At 31.0% G+C, this 15,630-nt stretch overlaps 1 protein-coding gene and 1 pseudogene across 2 annotated transcripts; one reads left to right on the forward strand and one right to left on the reverse strand.

Moving 5' to 3' along the window:
* Positions 1-458: 458 nt before the first annotated feature.
* LOC100795231 (serine racemase-like) lies at positions 459-3,386 on the reverse strand (annotated as a pseudogene).
* Positions 3,387-9,774: 6,388 nt separating this feature from the next.
* On the forward strand, positions 9,775-15,583 carry LOC100810141 (probable copper-transporting ATPase HMA5). Of its 2 annotated transcripts, XR_005892499.1 has the most exons (7): positions 9,819-10,160; positions 11,882-13,273; positions 13,405-13,659; positions 13,849-13,971; positions 14,061-14,537; positions 14,744-15,242; positions 15,414-15,583. XR_005892499.1 is itself a non-coding variant. In XM_026129478.2 (6 exons), the coding sequence occupies exons 1-6, from the start codon at positions 9,870-9,872 to the stop codon at positions 15,158-15,160; spliced, it is 2,955 nt and encodes a 984-aa protein (XP_025985263.2). In that variant the 5' UTR covers positions 9,775-9,869; the 3' UTR covers positions 15,161-15,583. The 2 variants fall into 2 exon arrangements, 1 of the variants encoding a protein (XP_025985263.2); XM_026129478.2 differs by having other exon boundaries at positions 9,775-10,160; positions 14,744-15,583.
* The last annotated feature ends 47 nt before the right edge of the window (positions 15,584-15,630 follow it).

Below are 15,630 nucleotides of genomic sequence, written 5' to 3' on the forward strand. Positions count from 1 at the left end.
GAGTTAAGCGGGACGGACCCAAAAATATGACCTAATCATAGATCATTTAAAAAAATTGGTTCGTAACCCGCGCAGACCGCGGACCCCGCGGGCCAGTCTATGGACCTGGGCCCGTTTACCCACCCCTATTTCTTTGTCCTTTTTAACCTTATTCTCTTATAATTCAGTTAAAGAATTAATTAAGTTGTATGAAATTAAGAGGGTTTATATTTATATGTCTACATAAATTAGAGCAAAAATGCTTGGGTTAGCTGGGTAGAAGTAGCATTGTTACTTGAATAATGGATGAAATCAAATCTTAGCCCTTTTTTATCATTTGTGACAGAATTTAAATTAATTGACTAAATTTCTTTCTTGATATTTCATTTTAAAGGAACTATTAGAGAGTACCTTTTTTCTCTCTTTAAAACAAGAAGAAAACAACTGTTTAAATAAGAATGAATGTTCAACCCAACAAGTTAACTAGAAGCAATGGAATAGACTTGTCCATACATATTGGATCATTTACACTCGTCTATAAAACAATGAAGGTTCACATAAGCAAAATAAAAAAATAAGTCACTTTCCTTTGTTCAAAGAATCCCAAAGCAAGGCCAGATCAACATTGCCTCCTGAAATTACAATTCCTATATGGTTACAATCCTTCCAAGCAGGATTTTTCTGGAAAGTATCGGATAGAAAAGCAGCAAGGCCAATTGCTCCACTTGGTTCTACAACAACCTTAAGAATTTCAAAAAACAGTTTCATGGCTTTTATTATTTCACCGTCTTCAACAGTTATAATGTCCTCAACAAGATCTTGTACAACAGGCCTGTTCCATCATAACATGACAAATCAACAGAATAATAAAAAAACAGCATGAGAAGAGGAATGTTAAAAACTAAACCCCTCCATTAAATAATAATAGACAGTAGGGTAAAAAAAGCCAGAGAACAAAAAAGGACCCCAAAACTTTATTTTCAGTTCACTATCTTAATCACTAGAGACTTTTTTACCATGTCAAATCTCCAAGAAATACTCGAAGCCCATCAGCTATAGTATTGGTCTCAGGCAATCGTATTATCCTCCCAGCTGCTTTAGATTGTGCTGCATCATCAGCACCTTTAGGTTCAGCGGCAAAAATACGAATAGCTGGGTTAATGGACTTGGCAGCCAATGCTATTCCTGATATCAAACCACCACCTGCAGTTTCATTTGTTGGAAAATCAAGAAGCAGATGTTGAAATTTATGCAATTTTTACAACATTTTGGTTGACAACTTGTCCGAAAAAAAAAGTGAACAAACCACTTATGAGTACCACTAGCATATCTATTTGTGGTGCTTGTTCCAGAATCTCTAAGGATATGGTACCCTGGCCACTGCAAGAACAATGCAACATGTTTAAAGCACGATGGTGTGCAAGTCAGCAATTCCTATAGCAAAGCCTATACAATATGTCAAGTTTTTTATGTTGAATAAAACAGTGACACAATGTCAGATCTTTATAGCTCAGCAATCAATTCAAAACTTAGAAAGAAAGACTAAAGAGTGTCGATGATTATAACAATGCATGTAAAAATAAATAAATAAAGCTTAAAGCAGCATTTGGGGAGCAATTGGTCCCGCTTTTATGAGCTTTTTCCTTAAAAGAATAAACTAGGCTAAACATAATTGAAGAGATTCTAAATTTGAAAGAAAAGCCAAAAAAACAAAGCTTCCATAGAGATGCCAATTGGAGGAGCTTCTACTTTTAAGAACTGGAAAAAACATGGCCAAATGCTATCTTACACACTACATGATCTATTTGGTAAATTGTCATGAAAACGATGAGTCTACCCGAAGACTATCACCAAAAAGAGTTGAAGGGCATTTTAGCCAGAAACAAATCAAACAATAATCAACATTCGACATTGTACCTTAATTTGCGTCCATCATTATATGGATGTATAAAGATAGCACCGGTTTCTGGCCACACTTTGTTGGCAACTTCTTCCCTTGATTGAACAGAGGCTTCAGACCAGACAAACTGACCACCATACCACTTTACATTTTCAATTTTGCAAGTTGGCACATTTTTTGGGATAACAATATACGAAGGGATCCCCTGTAGTTTTGCAGCCAAAGCCAATGCTGCAGCATGGTTTCCACTGATTTTTTAGAAAACAATTAGAAGAGCTTTACAGAATCTGATTAAAAAAAATCAAGAATTACTGCACATAGCAAACCTGCTGTGTGTTACAACCCCTTTAGAAGCATCTTCATCATTGAGAGAGAACACAGCATTGCAGGCTCCCCTAAATTTAAAAGCTCCACTGATGGCCATAGGATGCACAAGGAAGTGTGTCATCATCTTTTCTTCTTTGTTTTTTGCAAAAGTGTGATGGAATTTAAAGTACACCAAAAAATAAGAGATGAAAAATAGCATCTAAATTTTGTACAATTCATAAAATATCCACTTCTCACCCCTTTTGTAAACATTCACATTTGAAGTAGAGCTGCCTTCCTGACAGCAGTCAGAGAGCTGGAGGACAGAAGTGGAGTTTTATGAACCAATGATTTGATTCTGGCATGTGCTTCTTTTATGGAAGAAATATCAGCAGCATATTTTCCTTTTGTTATTTGGCTCTCTTCTTCCATCTAAGTAATTGGTCTCAGAAGTGAATGAAGACAGATCAGTGCGTATTTGTCTTTCCAACAGAAACAATGTTTAATGCCAATCCACCAATTTTCTCCTTTCACTATGAAATTGAGCTAACTATTAAACAAAAAACACGCTATCAAACAATTTTAGTATTGTGTCCCATGATTACCAAGCAATATACAACAACAACAAAGCCAAAGGCATAAAGGTAAGTTAGTTCCATAATCTGAATTTGTACGAAAATAAAATAGAGATTACCTACCCACAGTACCAATTAATTCTCTTATGATCTCAAATTTAAAATTGCATAAAAGAGTGTGGGGGGTAAATAAAGTGTGGGGTAAATTCCTAGAAACATGAATGAAAAACATTGGTACAACGTTGAATGTTTGACAAGGGGAGTATTCCACGTTAGTAAAGTCTTATAAGGTTGACTTGGTGGCGAAGGGAGTGAGGTCGAGGGTTCCAATCATCGGTTAACAAAAATCTAATATCTAACATTTGCTGATAAAAAAAAAAAACTGACAGAAGGTTGTCCGCAGGTGAAACGAAAAGAGAATCCGAAGTCAAATACAAGTGTTATATATGTGGTATTGATTTTGAAGAGAATCCGAAACTTACTAGTTGAATTGAAAATGCAGGCTGGCAACCTGAAGCAGTTCTGGTCGGGGAAATGAACCCTCACCCCAGTTCTTCAACTTTAATCCAAGGTAAAAACAGTCATTTTTCTCCCTATAAACTTGTGCGCTAACAAATTCATCAAAGATGAAAATATTAGATTGATTTGAAAGTATAATTTGTCAATTTCTATTATAATATAGGTGGTAATTACCGGAAAGCTATAAATATATTTTAGTTCTGTTTCTATACATCTTTTATACTTACACAATTCATTTACAAAAATTTAAAATTTTGAAAAATTTTAAATTAAGAATTTCAAATACTTTAAATGAAATTCTTTTATTTTCAAATTTTTGTGTTTGGATAAAAAAAATTAAAATTATGAGGATGAAAAAAAGAAAATATATGATTGGTGTGCTAGTTATACTCCTCTTGAAAATTTCAAATTTCTCACCTTCTAAAAGAAAATTGAAATTCCAGATTTTTAGTTATTTAAAATTTTGTTTTAAAATTTCAAAATTTTAAATTCTTCATAAAAAGTATTCAAACAATGAATTCTAAATTATAATAAATTCAAATTTTATAAACGCACTCTTAAGATTTTATAAACTAATTTTTTATTTAAAAATTTACTCTTATCTTACCTTCTCCTCTTGAGTCTTGATTTATTTATGATAAGTTCACATTATAAGTATAACTATAATTGTAATAAATATTTGTAATAACAAAATCATAAACTTCTAAATATAATGTGTTATTGATACATGTATCATAGTTAATGATGCTAGCTAGTTAGATTTATATATTTCATAGATATATTTGTGAGTAAATTGTATAATTGAAGTACTAAAATGTTAATAAGTTGTTAAATTAGAAATGCATCTCTAAGTGACTTTAGTTAATTCTTATGTTCATATGAGCATTAAATTCATGACATTTTTATCTTACTTATCATATAGGCAAGTTTTCTAACATTAAGGTGAGACATATTTGTCTCATTTTTTATCCTTTCATGATTAAATTTTATTTTTTCATCTTTTTTGAATAAATCTGTTAATATTATATATTTTTAAAGACAAAAATGATTACTTACTCAAATATATCCTTTAATTAATTAAATATTGTTAGTAATTTTTTTTTCTATTTAAAATTTTATAGCTCTTTATTTTTAAAATAAATTTTTTGCAAATTGAATCAATTAAATTATTTTAATTATTTCTCCTCTTAAAATTCATTAAAAAATACATTAAATTTTACTATTTTGTCCATTCTGGACGAAACAGAGAAAATGTTGCTTTTGAGTTTTGTGTAATTAATTATTAAATAACTCTTACTTATCTTTTTTTATTATAAATATTTATGTGCTCATTGTTTTTATTTCATCCATTCTGGATAGAAAGAGAGAGCAAATTGCTTTTTTTGATTAAATTATTAAATTATCCTTATATATATATATTATTTAATTTTTTTACACGGTTAAGTAAAATGAAAAAAATAAAAATTTTCTTTCATTTTCTTTTTTATTGAACAACTTAAAAATAATCTTATTTTCTAATTTCTTTTTGTATTATTTTATTTCTCTCCTATCAAATAAAGTTTTCAATAAAATAAAATTCACAGAAAAATTAAATTGGTTTAATTTTAAAATAAATAGACTTGGTTTACTTAAAAAAATTAGAAGAACCAAAATTACCCTATTCAAAGTCAAAATACCAAATATGTAAAATATAAAATTAATAGAGAGATAAACACAATACTTACAATTGACTTATCATATGCATACAAATTACAAAGATTCATTTCCATATATCTAATAAGAATATTCCTGCCCTTGCTAGTTTAGTTTTATATGTTACTGAAAAATACTGGGTTGAAGAGGTCCCTTATCAATTGGATCTAATTATAATTGAGGATGCTCCTTGCTCTATTTTTCGCTGAATAAAATCCCAATTCCTTTCTTTCAAAAAAAAAAATCCCAATTCATACGTAAAAAAATAAAAAGAATGTTCGTGATCTGTCTTACTACCATTATCTAACTCAAAGTCAATTTAGACAAATTTTAGTTTTACAATATGTATTGCTTAAATAAGTGCTTATATACTAATATCTATAAATTAATTTAAATAATTTTAGAGGAATCTTTAATCATAAAAACTTTTTTAATATAAAATTATCGCAAAAAGCTTTTATTTGAGTTTGTATTTTTTTATTCGATAAAAAATATAGTATTCATGTTTTAGGCTTTTAGCGATACAGAGGTTGACATTTTTTTATGAATAAGATAACGTAATTTATTGTTGGTGAACACACATCCCCTCAAATTTATAAATTATTATTTGAATTATTTTAAATGATTATTTTAAAAGTTAATAAATTTATCATATATAATTAATAAGTTGTAATTTGATAATTATGTAGAAAAATTTATACTGTGAGTGAATAATCTTTTTTTTTATTACACTCAAATTTAAGTTTAAGACATCCACAAAATTCCAATATCTAAATATAAAAAGTGATGGGCATTGAGCTTAAGTCTCTTATTAATTTGTTAATTCATGGGATCTCTAATATCTTAAAATTCCAAAAAAAATATAAATGACTTCATAACTTTCAAGTAGTTAGACTAAATAAATATGATATTAGAGAGAAGAGATTAAACTACATTAATATAGTTTTGATAATTATTATATTATTTTATAGTTTTCAACTCAATAATATTTTCGTAGAAATTATTGTTAGATTGTTTCTTTCATACAGATTATATAAAATTTCATATTAATAAAAAAATAATTTATTACTTTATTCATATAAATTAAAATCGACGTAATATAAATATTTCAAAATATACTAATATATAAATTATTTGATTATTTATTTGTTGTTGTTTAATTTTGATAAAATTTGACACAAATGATCTTAGTAATATGTAAATATAATTCGACAATTTGATCAATAAAAATCACATTTTATATCAAGTTATAAAAATTATGTAATAATTATCAAAGTTAGATTAATATAATTAAATGTTACAAGCCAAATATATAAGCCAAATTTTGGCATCTAACTAGTTAGAGATTATGTGGTATGAAGTGTCAAGCGTTAAAACTTATACATAGAACTTTTTTTTTTATTCATAATAAGAATGAAAGATAAGTATTGAAAGTTTTTCAATAATTTATTATCATATTTAATCATTTGAGGTATATCCCTTAATATACTTAAAAGATAAAATTGCTGAAATGTGACTTGTTTAAAGAAAGCTTCTTTCATTATTCAAAAACATGACTCATCTAAAGGAGTGTTTTAAGAAAAATAATGGCACCTTAAAAAAATCCAACTGAGGTCAATAATTTGAAACAAAGTACGTCTTAAATAACGTGATACTGCCCGGAAAAATAACGTAGGGATAATTTTTTTTATATGTAACAATATATAAATAACTTAGTTTTAAATATTTAATATATGAATCATATTTTAAGAAATTTTTTATTGATAATAAAATTTTATAATTATTAATTTAATTTTAATTATTTTCAGTTTCAAAAGAAATTGCTTTTTAAGATAATTTATGTTTTTCATTTGTTTTACTGGTGATAAACAATAATCTTATTAGTAGAAAAAATGTTTAGATGATGATGAAGAATATCATAAAAAAAAGCTTAAATACTTTTTTTTTCTTGTAATTTAATGTTTTTTATTTTTGTCCTTATAAATTTTTTTCCGTTTTAATTTTTACAAAATGTGTTTTGTTTTATTTTTTTATCTTTAAAGTAATTTAGATAGCCGTCTTGAACAATAACAAAGTGTTATCTTCAACATTCTAAAGACGAAGAATAAAACAAACATAATTTATAGAAATTAAAGTGATTTTGTTTTAAGAATGAAAAATAAAAAAACTATTAAATTAAAAGGACAAAAACTATATTTAAACCTAAAAAAAATTGACAAAAAATGTGCTATATTTTTTTATACTATCCAAATTTAATCATTTGCAAAAATATTTTTTTATTCAACTTTACTTATTTCACGATTGAACTTTGGATTAGTCAGAATTTCTTTTTCTTACTGAATCAATCAGAGGATTAACACAACAAAAAATATCATTTTCAATAATATTAAGTATCTATTTTTTTATGAAATTTATATTATAGAATATTTATATACAAGAGAACCTTAACTATTGTTTCATCCAAGCTCATAAAATGTTAGGATCTATCCTGAATAAAATACAAATACGAATAAAAGAATAATAGCAAAATGTCATTAAAGCAATAATTAAAAAATAAAACTAATTTTTTTATAAAGAAATATTGTCTACTTACTCTTGCAATGATTTTTAATCCACCTTTAATGTATTTTTCAGTAGGTTTTTTATTAACCATTTAATCGTTATGTTTAGAACACAAGAATATTTGTTAGCAACATTGTTTTATTATTGTTATTATTATTATTTGATTATAGGTATTTTAAAAATGTTATGTTAAATATCATAATGAAAATAAATTAATAATATTTTTAGAAAAAATATTTTATTTTGTTTAATTAGTATCTTAAAGACATTTGGGAGTATTTGTTTTTTAACTTCCATATACGAACAATGTGAGTATAAAGTCGTGGGAAGGTACAGCCCGAACAACAAAATCGCTCACTCTGTCTCTCTTGATTTTGATATCCTTAATTGTCATTTTTTTAATTTTCATTACGTGTGAATCATGAATTTTGAATTAATTAATGGTAAAATTAGTAATTAATTTGGGTATGATGCAAAACGTTCTGGAGCTATATGCTATCAGGTGTTTTCTTAAACGTCAAAGAAAGAATTTGACTCGTGTTATTTTTTTTAAACCATAAAACTACTAATTAGTGATTTAGTGTCATACACCGGTCAGTGTTAACGAGGCAATTATAAAGCAGCTCGCGTTTACTTAGACGCTTTAAATTGTTTTTTCTAATATCTTTTCGTTTGCTCTTTTCGTTCTTTTGTGAAATTAATCTATCATCTAGTGAACGAAACGTCATGATCGACCAACATTTCCCCTTTGTTTAGACATGGATTAAAATAGCACATAATATTTTAAGATTAAATAAGAGCAATTGATTAAATTCTAAAAAACTTTTTCTCTCCTTATATTCTTGCCTTGTATCCAAACATAGGAGTAATAGTTATTATTAGTTCCACTAATAATACATTGGTGTTTGGAGTTTAACAAAACTAGTAGTAAAGTTAATTGAAAACTGACAAATTAACTTATTAAATTATAAGTAAGCAGAAAAATTAACTAGTAGTAAAGTTAATTGGAAGTAAGCATTAAATTATAAGTATTTGATAAAATTAGTTATTAAAATAGTTAAAAAGTATAAAATGATTGAAAAATAATAAAATTATGATTTATTTAAAAATGATAAAAAAAATTTAAAAAATATATTAAGGATAAAAAGAAGAAAATATAAAAAGTTAAAAATTAGTATTTATAAAAATACTATTTTAAGTAGTATTTCAAAAAAATGTTAGAAGCTACCGAGAAATTACTAAAAAAACTTATTTATTAAATAATCAAATAATTTTTTTAACTAATAAAAAAAGTTAAAATTTAACTAAAATGTTTTGCCCATCATAATCTTTGTATCATTGTAAGTAATTTTAATGTTTATAAGATAATTAAGAATACAAAACATTTTTGGAAAAAAAATATTTTGATTTAATCAAAAGAAAAAAAAATAAAATTAATTACATCTAAACTAGCACATCTTAACAAATGACTTTTTTTAAGATATTAAGTTTGCTTTTCAACTTATACTGTGAGATTTCTTATTACTTTTGGTATTTAATTATTAAATTGATTTAATGAATATTCGTAGATTCATCAACTAACAAAAAGTCATAGAATTTGATTTAATGGTAAAATGGTCACTTCATTTGATTTTTTATTATAAAAAATCATACAAGAAATAATGAAATTTTTTTTTATTATTTCCACTATTTCATTTATAAATTACTGAAAATAAAAAAATAAAAATAAGAATAAGGTGATATTTCTATAGTTAAAAATAAAAATAAAAGATAAATTTTCAAGCCAATCATTCGTAAGTCTTGCAAACATATGGCACACCTATAATTAATATCCTTGGAAGTTTGCATTGCATACATAAAAAATGATATTTGCGAGTAGAAGTGTCCACCCGGTTAAATTAATAACCTTTTGGTTTCATTTTCTTGTGGCGTATGCACCTGCGTATTCTATATGGCAAAAGGTTAAACCAAAGTCAAATATCCCTCTGTACGTTTGTTTTATCTCTCTTCTTTTAACAAAAATGAAGTGGAAGAATATCATTAGTCTTATTTTTAAGACTTGGTTAATTAATTATTTTTCACGTTAATGTAAAAGAATTATATATATATGAATAGACATGAGCAAGAAGATACTAATACATGCAGATTCCACATCATATTTTAATTTAGTTTCAGTCTACATCAAATGAAATATTTCGTCATTAAAATAATAATGTAATTGAGTATGAAGCTAGCATAAAAGGGAGGACTGAGGAGGGAGTGCTCATGGTTAAAGCATACTACAATACAATACGTTGGGATTATAAGATCTTAATTAGGGTTTGTTGTTGTTGGAGATGGCGACCAAGTTTTTAGCTTTAGCTTGTTTACGTAACAATGAGGGGTCGGGGTACCTATCGCCACGACCTCACTACCCGTCGATGCCGAAATATCCAAAGGGAGTGACAGAAGAAGAAGGAAGCAGTAACATATCGTCCAAGGCACTTTTCTCCGTCGTCGGAATGACTTGCTCCGCCTGTGCTGCCTCCGTCGAGAAAGCCGTCAAGCGTCTTCCCGGAATTCGCCAAGCCGTCGTTGATGTTCTCAACAACCGTGCCCAAGTCCTCTTCTATCCATCCTTTGTTAACGTAAGTTATATACTATTAGCAAGCCTAATCATATGGTACTAGCTATTTATTATCTTGTTATTATATTATCAATTTTTCTTTTCCTTTTTCCGAGCACCCTTGCATACTACGCCTATGTTTCAGGCCCCTTCTTTAATGTTGGTTTGTCAAGTCAAATGTTATATTGATAAAATATAACAACTATTAGATCAAACGTTTGTCATTAGAACAAAAGTTATATTGATTTACGGATTGATAATAAGTCTATCAACTCCTTGGAATCGATCTTGCTTATCAAAGAAAGTCAACAGTCTCCCAGAATATCACTAGAGTGATTTCAACTCATGACCCTCTTACACCGTCGGTTGAGTTAAGTACCTAGCTAAGAGAATAACTTTATTCCTTTAACTAAGAATTATCATATATCCACGTTTAACTTAATGGACTACACTCATTGTAGGCACCATGAGACGATGTTGACCAAATATAATCCAACAATAAAGATGTAAGATAATTTTATAGATTTACTTAGTGATTTTTTTATAGAGTTGCACTCTTAAAAATGAATCTTGTTTTTTTAGATTTAAATATAATCCTTAATTTTTTCTCATTAATTCATGCTATCTGATTTTTTGGAACGGAACCCTATATTTCGAATGATAATGTATGGACATGCCATTTGACATCACCAAAGAGAAAGAAAGGGGAAAAAGTGTAGATATAACGAGTAATAAAATAAAAGAGAGAAATAACGTGTTAAGTGTGTGTAAAAATAGGTTGTTCACATATCATTCGTAGATTAGTGACATTTGTCGCATGAATCCTGAGCTTTCTTACGAAAATAGTTTTTTTTTTTAAAATTATTTTTCTATCTAGATTGGTCAAGAAACATATTATCAGTATGGGTAATTCTCGTCATGTCGGCAATGGGAGGTGCCATTTTGGACTGCATGATTTTACTCTGATTTTCCTATCAACAGGATGTTTTGAAACTCAATTTTATCCGCTTAGATGCGTTATTTTTACATGAAATGATGAATGATTCCATTAGTTTTCATGTTGGTCTATCTAATGGTAGTATTCGCGTGCCTCAAATCACACTAAAAATCAAGTAAAACAAGCCTCAAAAACTGAAAAAAAAAATGTATTATAGAAAATAATTTTTTTTCCTATCAGCAGTGTGTTTTGAAGCTCAATTTTGTCTGTTTAGATGCGTTATTTTTGCATGAAATCATATTTATTTCATTAATTTTCATGTCGGTTTACTAATGGTAGCATTCATGCGCCTCAAATCACACTAAAAATCAAAGTAAAACAAGCCTCAAAAACGAAAAAAAAAATCACGCAGAAGGATGCAGTCCAAAGTAACGCCACCAATTTAGACAAACCACCTGAAAAGGTGACAAACATCAAAGTGACACCTCCCAGGTGACAAAGCATTGAATGGCGCCTCTCATTGCCAACGTGACAAGAATCACCCATATTGGTTATATGTTTCTTGAACAACCAGATAGGAAAATAGTTTTTTTAAAAAAGCCTTGAATCCTGTGTTACACTTGTTGTCACCTTGTATGGCTTCTTTTTATTTTTAACTGACAGACGGTGAGCTTCGTTGCGAACTCATGCATGTTAATTTGGTAGAACTTACAAGAATAATTCAGTGATTTGTAGTTGTACACTTGTACTGTTAGCTTTCTTTCACATTTGTTCTGGATGTGTCGATGACATTAATTCTTTCTTAGGAAGAGACCATTCGAGAGGTCATTGAAGATGCTGGATTCCAAGCCACATTCATCAGAGATGATAACGAGACATCTGTTCAGATATGCCGCATACGTATCCAAGGCATGACATGCACGTCGTGTTCCTCCACCGTCGAATCCGCTCTACAATCAATCCAAGGAGTGGTGAAAGCCCAAGTGGCTCTTGCAACTGAGGAAGCTGAAGTTCACTACACTCCAAACGTTGTTACCTACAACCAAATCTTGGAAGCTGTTGAAGACACGGGCTTTCAGGCCACGCTTATAAGCACAGGCGAAGACATGAGCAGAATAGACCTTCAAGTTGAAGGCATAAGAACTGGTCGTTCCATGAGACTCATTGAAAATTCTCTTCAGGCCCTCCCTGGGGTCCAAGGTGTAGAAACACACCCTGAGTTCAACAAAGTGTCTCTTTCTTATAAACCAGACTTGACAGGACCTAGAAATTTCATCAATGTGATTGAAGAAACGGGATCTAGGCGTTTCAAGGCGAAGATTTTCCCTGAAGAAGGAGGAAGAAGGAATAGTCATAGGAGGGAGGAAATCAGGCAATACTATAGATCTTTCTTGTGGAGTTTGGTGTTTACTATTCCTGTGTTTCTAACCTCTATGGTGCTTATGTATATCCCTGGAATTAAGCATGGAGTAGATGCTAAAGTTGTGAACATGCTTACAGTGGGGGAGATTATAAGATGGGTGCTTGCTACACCAGTGCAGTTCATTATAGGGAAGAGGTTTTATTCTGGTGCTTACAAAGCATTACGCCTTGGCTCTCCCAACATGGATGTTTTGATTGCCTTGGGGACAAACGCAGCATACTTTTACTCAGTGTATTCTGTGCTGAGAGCTGCTACATCGCAGGGTTTCAAGGGGACTGATTTCTTTGAGACTAGTGCTATGCTTATTTCGTTTATTTTGCTAGGGAAGTACCTTGAGGTTTTGGCCAAGGGCAAGACGTCCAATGCAATTGCCAAGCTCATGAACTTGACACCTGACACTGCTATACTGTTGACCCTGGACAGTGAAGGAAATGTTGTTGGTGAAGAGGAAATTGATAGCAGGCTGATTCAGAAGAATGATGTGATTAAAGTTATTCCTGGTGCAAAGGTGGCTGCGGATGGATTTGTTATTTGGGGTCAGAGCCACGTGAATGAGAGCATGATTACAGGTGAGGCACGTCCTGTGGCTAAGAGGAAAGGTGAAACTGTTATTGGAGGAACTGTGAATGAGAATGGAGTGTTGCATGTTAAGGCTACCTGGGTTGGATCAGAGAGTGCTCTTTCTCAGATTGTTAGACTTGTTGAGTCAGCACAGATGGCCAAGGCTCCTGTGCAGAAGTTTGCTGACCGCATTTCTAAATACTTTGTGCCTCTGGTAGTTAATTATATAACATACGCTTTTTAAAATTTTTTTTTTATTTGATTCATGTCTTCAAGACATTTTTTTTAATTGAATCCTTATGTTTATATATATAGTACTTACTTTGAAGGGTTTTCTTTGTGCAGGTTATTTTAATCTCATTTTCAACTTGGCTTGCATGGTTTTTAGCTGGAAGATTTCATGCTTACCCCAAGTCTTGGATACCATCTTCCATGGATAGCTTTCAGCTTGCTTTGCAGTTTGGGATTTCTGTCATGGTCATAGCTTGTCCATGTGCTTTAGGTTTAGCAACGCCAACTGCTGTTATGGTTGGCACTGGAGTAGGTGCATCTCAGGGAATACTTATCAAAGGAGGTCAAGCATTAGAAAATGCACATAAGGTCAGCATTTGACAACTAACATATATAGCTCCTTAAATTCAGGATTTGCTTTGTAAATGTTGGTGAAACTAACATGGACTAGCTTAGCTTGTCATAGGCACACAACTTACCTTTTGTGCTTATGAAAGAAAAGTTGTATGTATATACACACACAACATTTGAATCTGTTTATGGTGGTTTGTCTTGTAGGTGAACTGTGTTGTATTTGACAAAACAGGTACTCTCACAATCGGGAAGCCTGTGGTAGTAAATACAAAGTTGTTGACAAATATGGTACTCCGGGAATTCTATGAACTTGTGGCTGCAGCTGAGGTAGGCATTCTATTATTGAGTTTCACATGCTTATCAAGTTATTCATGAATAATTGTGAATAACTTTCGTTGTATAATTGGCTATGTCAGGTGAATAGTGAACATCCACTGGCTAAGGCCATAGTTGAGTATGCCAAAAAACTGAGAGATGATGAGAACCCCATTTGGCCAGAGGCACGGGATTTTGTGTCCATTGCTGGACATGGAGTTAAGGCCATGGTTAGAAACAAGGAAATACTTGTGGGTAACAAGAGCTTGATGGAAGACCACAATGTTGCACTTCCCATCGATGCTGAAGAGATGCTTGCAGAAGCAGAAGCAATGGCTCAAACTGGAATTATAGTGTCTATTAATAGGGAAGTAGTTGGGGTTTTAGCAGTATCTGATCCATTGAAACCAGCTGCACAAGAAGTCATTTCCATTCTCAAGTCTATGAAAATTAGGAGCATCATGGTGACTGGGGACAATTGGGGAACTGCCAATTCTATAGCAAGGGAAGTTGGAATTGAAACAGTTATTGCTGAGGCCAAACCAGATCAGAAAGCAGAGAAAGTGAAGGACTTGCAGGTACATTATTTAAAATTGTGGTTCTAAAATTGTAGATAATACTTTAAGCAACGTGTCGTTCAATCTTCATCCAATAGTAAGCGAAATTCTGATTAGATGTCTAATATTTTACACTGAAAGTGTATATAAATTAAACTCATACTTAATCCTACATCTCTAACATATATTACCTGTGGTTAACATATTGAGTACCCTTTTTTTGTTAGGCTTCTGGGTACAGGGTGGCTATGGTGGGGGATGGTATCAATGACTCGCCAGCACTTGTGGCAGCAGATGTAGGAATGGCAATTGGTGCTGGTACAGACATTGCTATTGAGGCTGCTGATATTGTCCTAATGAAGAGCAACTTGGAGGATGTCATAACTGCCATTGATCTTTCCAGAAAAACGTTTTCTCGTATCCGCCTCAACTACATATGGGCTTTGGGCTATAATCTACTTGGCATTCCAATTGCTGCTGGAGCTCTTTTTCCTTCTACACGATTTCGGTTGCCACCATGGATTGCTGGGGCTGCCATGGCTGCATCTTCTGTCAGTGTTGTATGCTGCTCTCTAATGTTGAAGTATTATAGGAGACCAAAGAAGCTGGACAACCTTGAGATACGGGGCATAAGCATTGAGTGATGTGAAATATGGTGCAGAAGAATTCAGGGTGGGGCTTGTGTTTGCTATTGTGTGTTACTGTTAGTGTTAGTGTTACTAGTAGGTGGTCACTTGTTCTCTCTAATGTTGAAGTATTATAGGAGACCCAAGAAGCTGGACAACCTTGAGATACGGGGCATAAGCATTGAGTGATGTGAAATATGGTGCAGAAGAATTCAGGGTGGGGCTTGTGTTTGCTATTGTGTGTTACTGTTAGTGTTAGTGTTACTAGTAGGTGGTCACTTGTTCAGTTGTCTGTTACTATTTATATATATCAATAACTTGGACATTTGTCACTTGACAGATGACCATTAAGTTGTCAATATTGCTTGCATGATTATGTTTTCCATGTAAAAAATTCTCTGATGTTGGAATAATGTACAAATGGAAATCCTTCAAGTCGTATGTTTTACCCTCAAGTAATGATATTTGCACCCGCAAAATTTACAGGA

The sequence above is a fragment of the Glycine max genome, chromosome 8, assembly GCF_000004515.6.
Source record: "Glycine max cultivar Williams 82 chromosome 8, Glycine_max_v4.0, whole genome shotgun sequence".
Taxonomy (NCBI): Eukaryota; Viridiplantae; Streptophyta; class Magnoliopsida; order Fabales; family Fabaceae; genus Glycine; species Glycine max.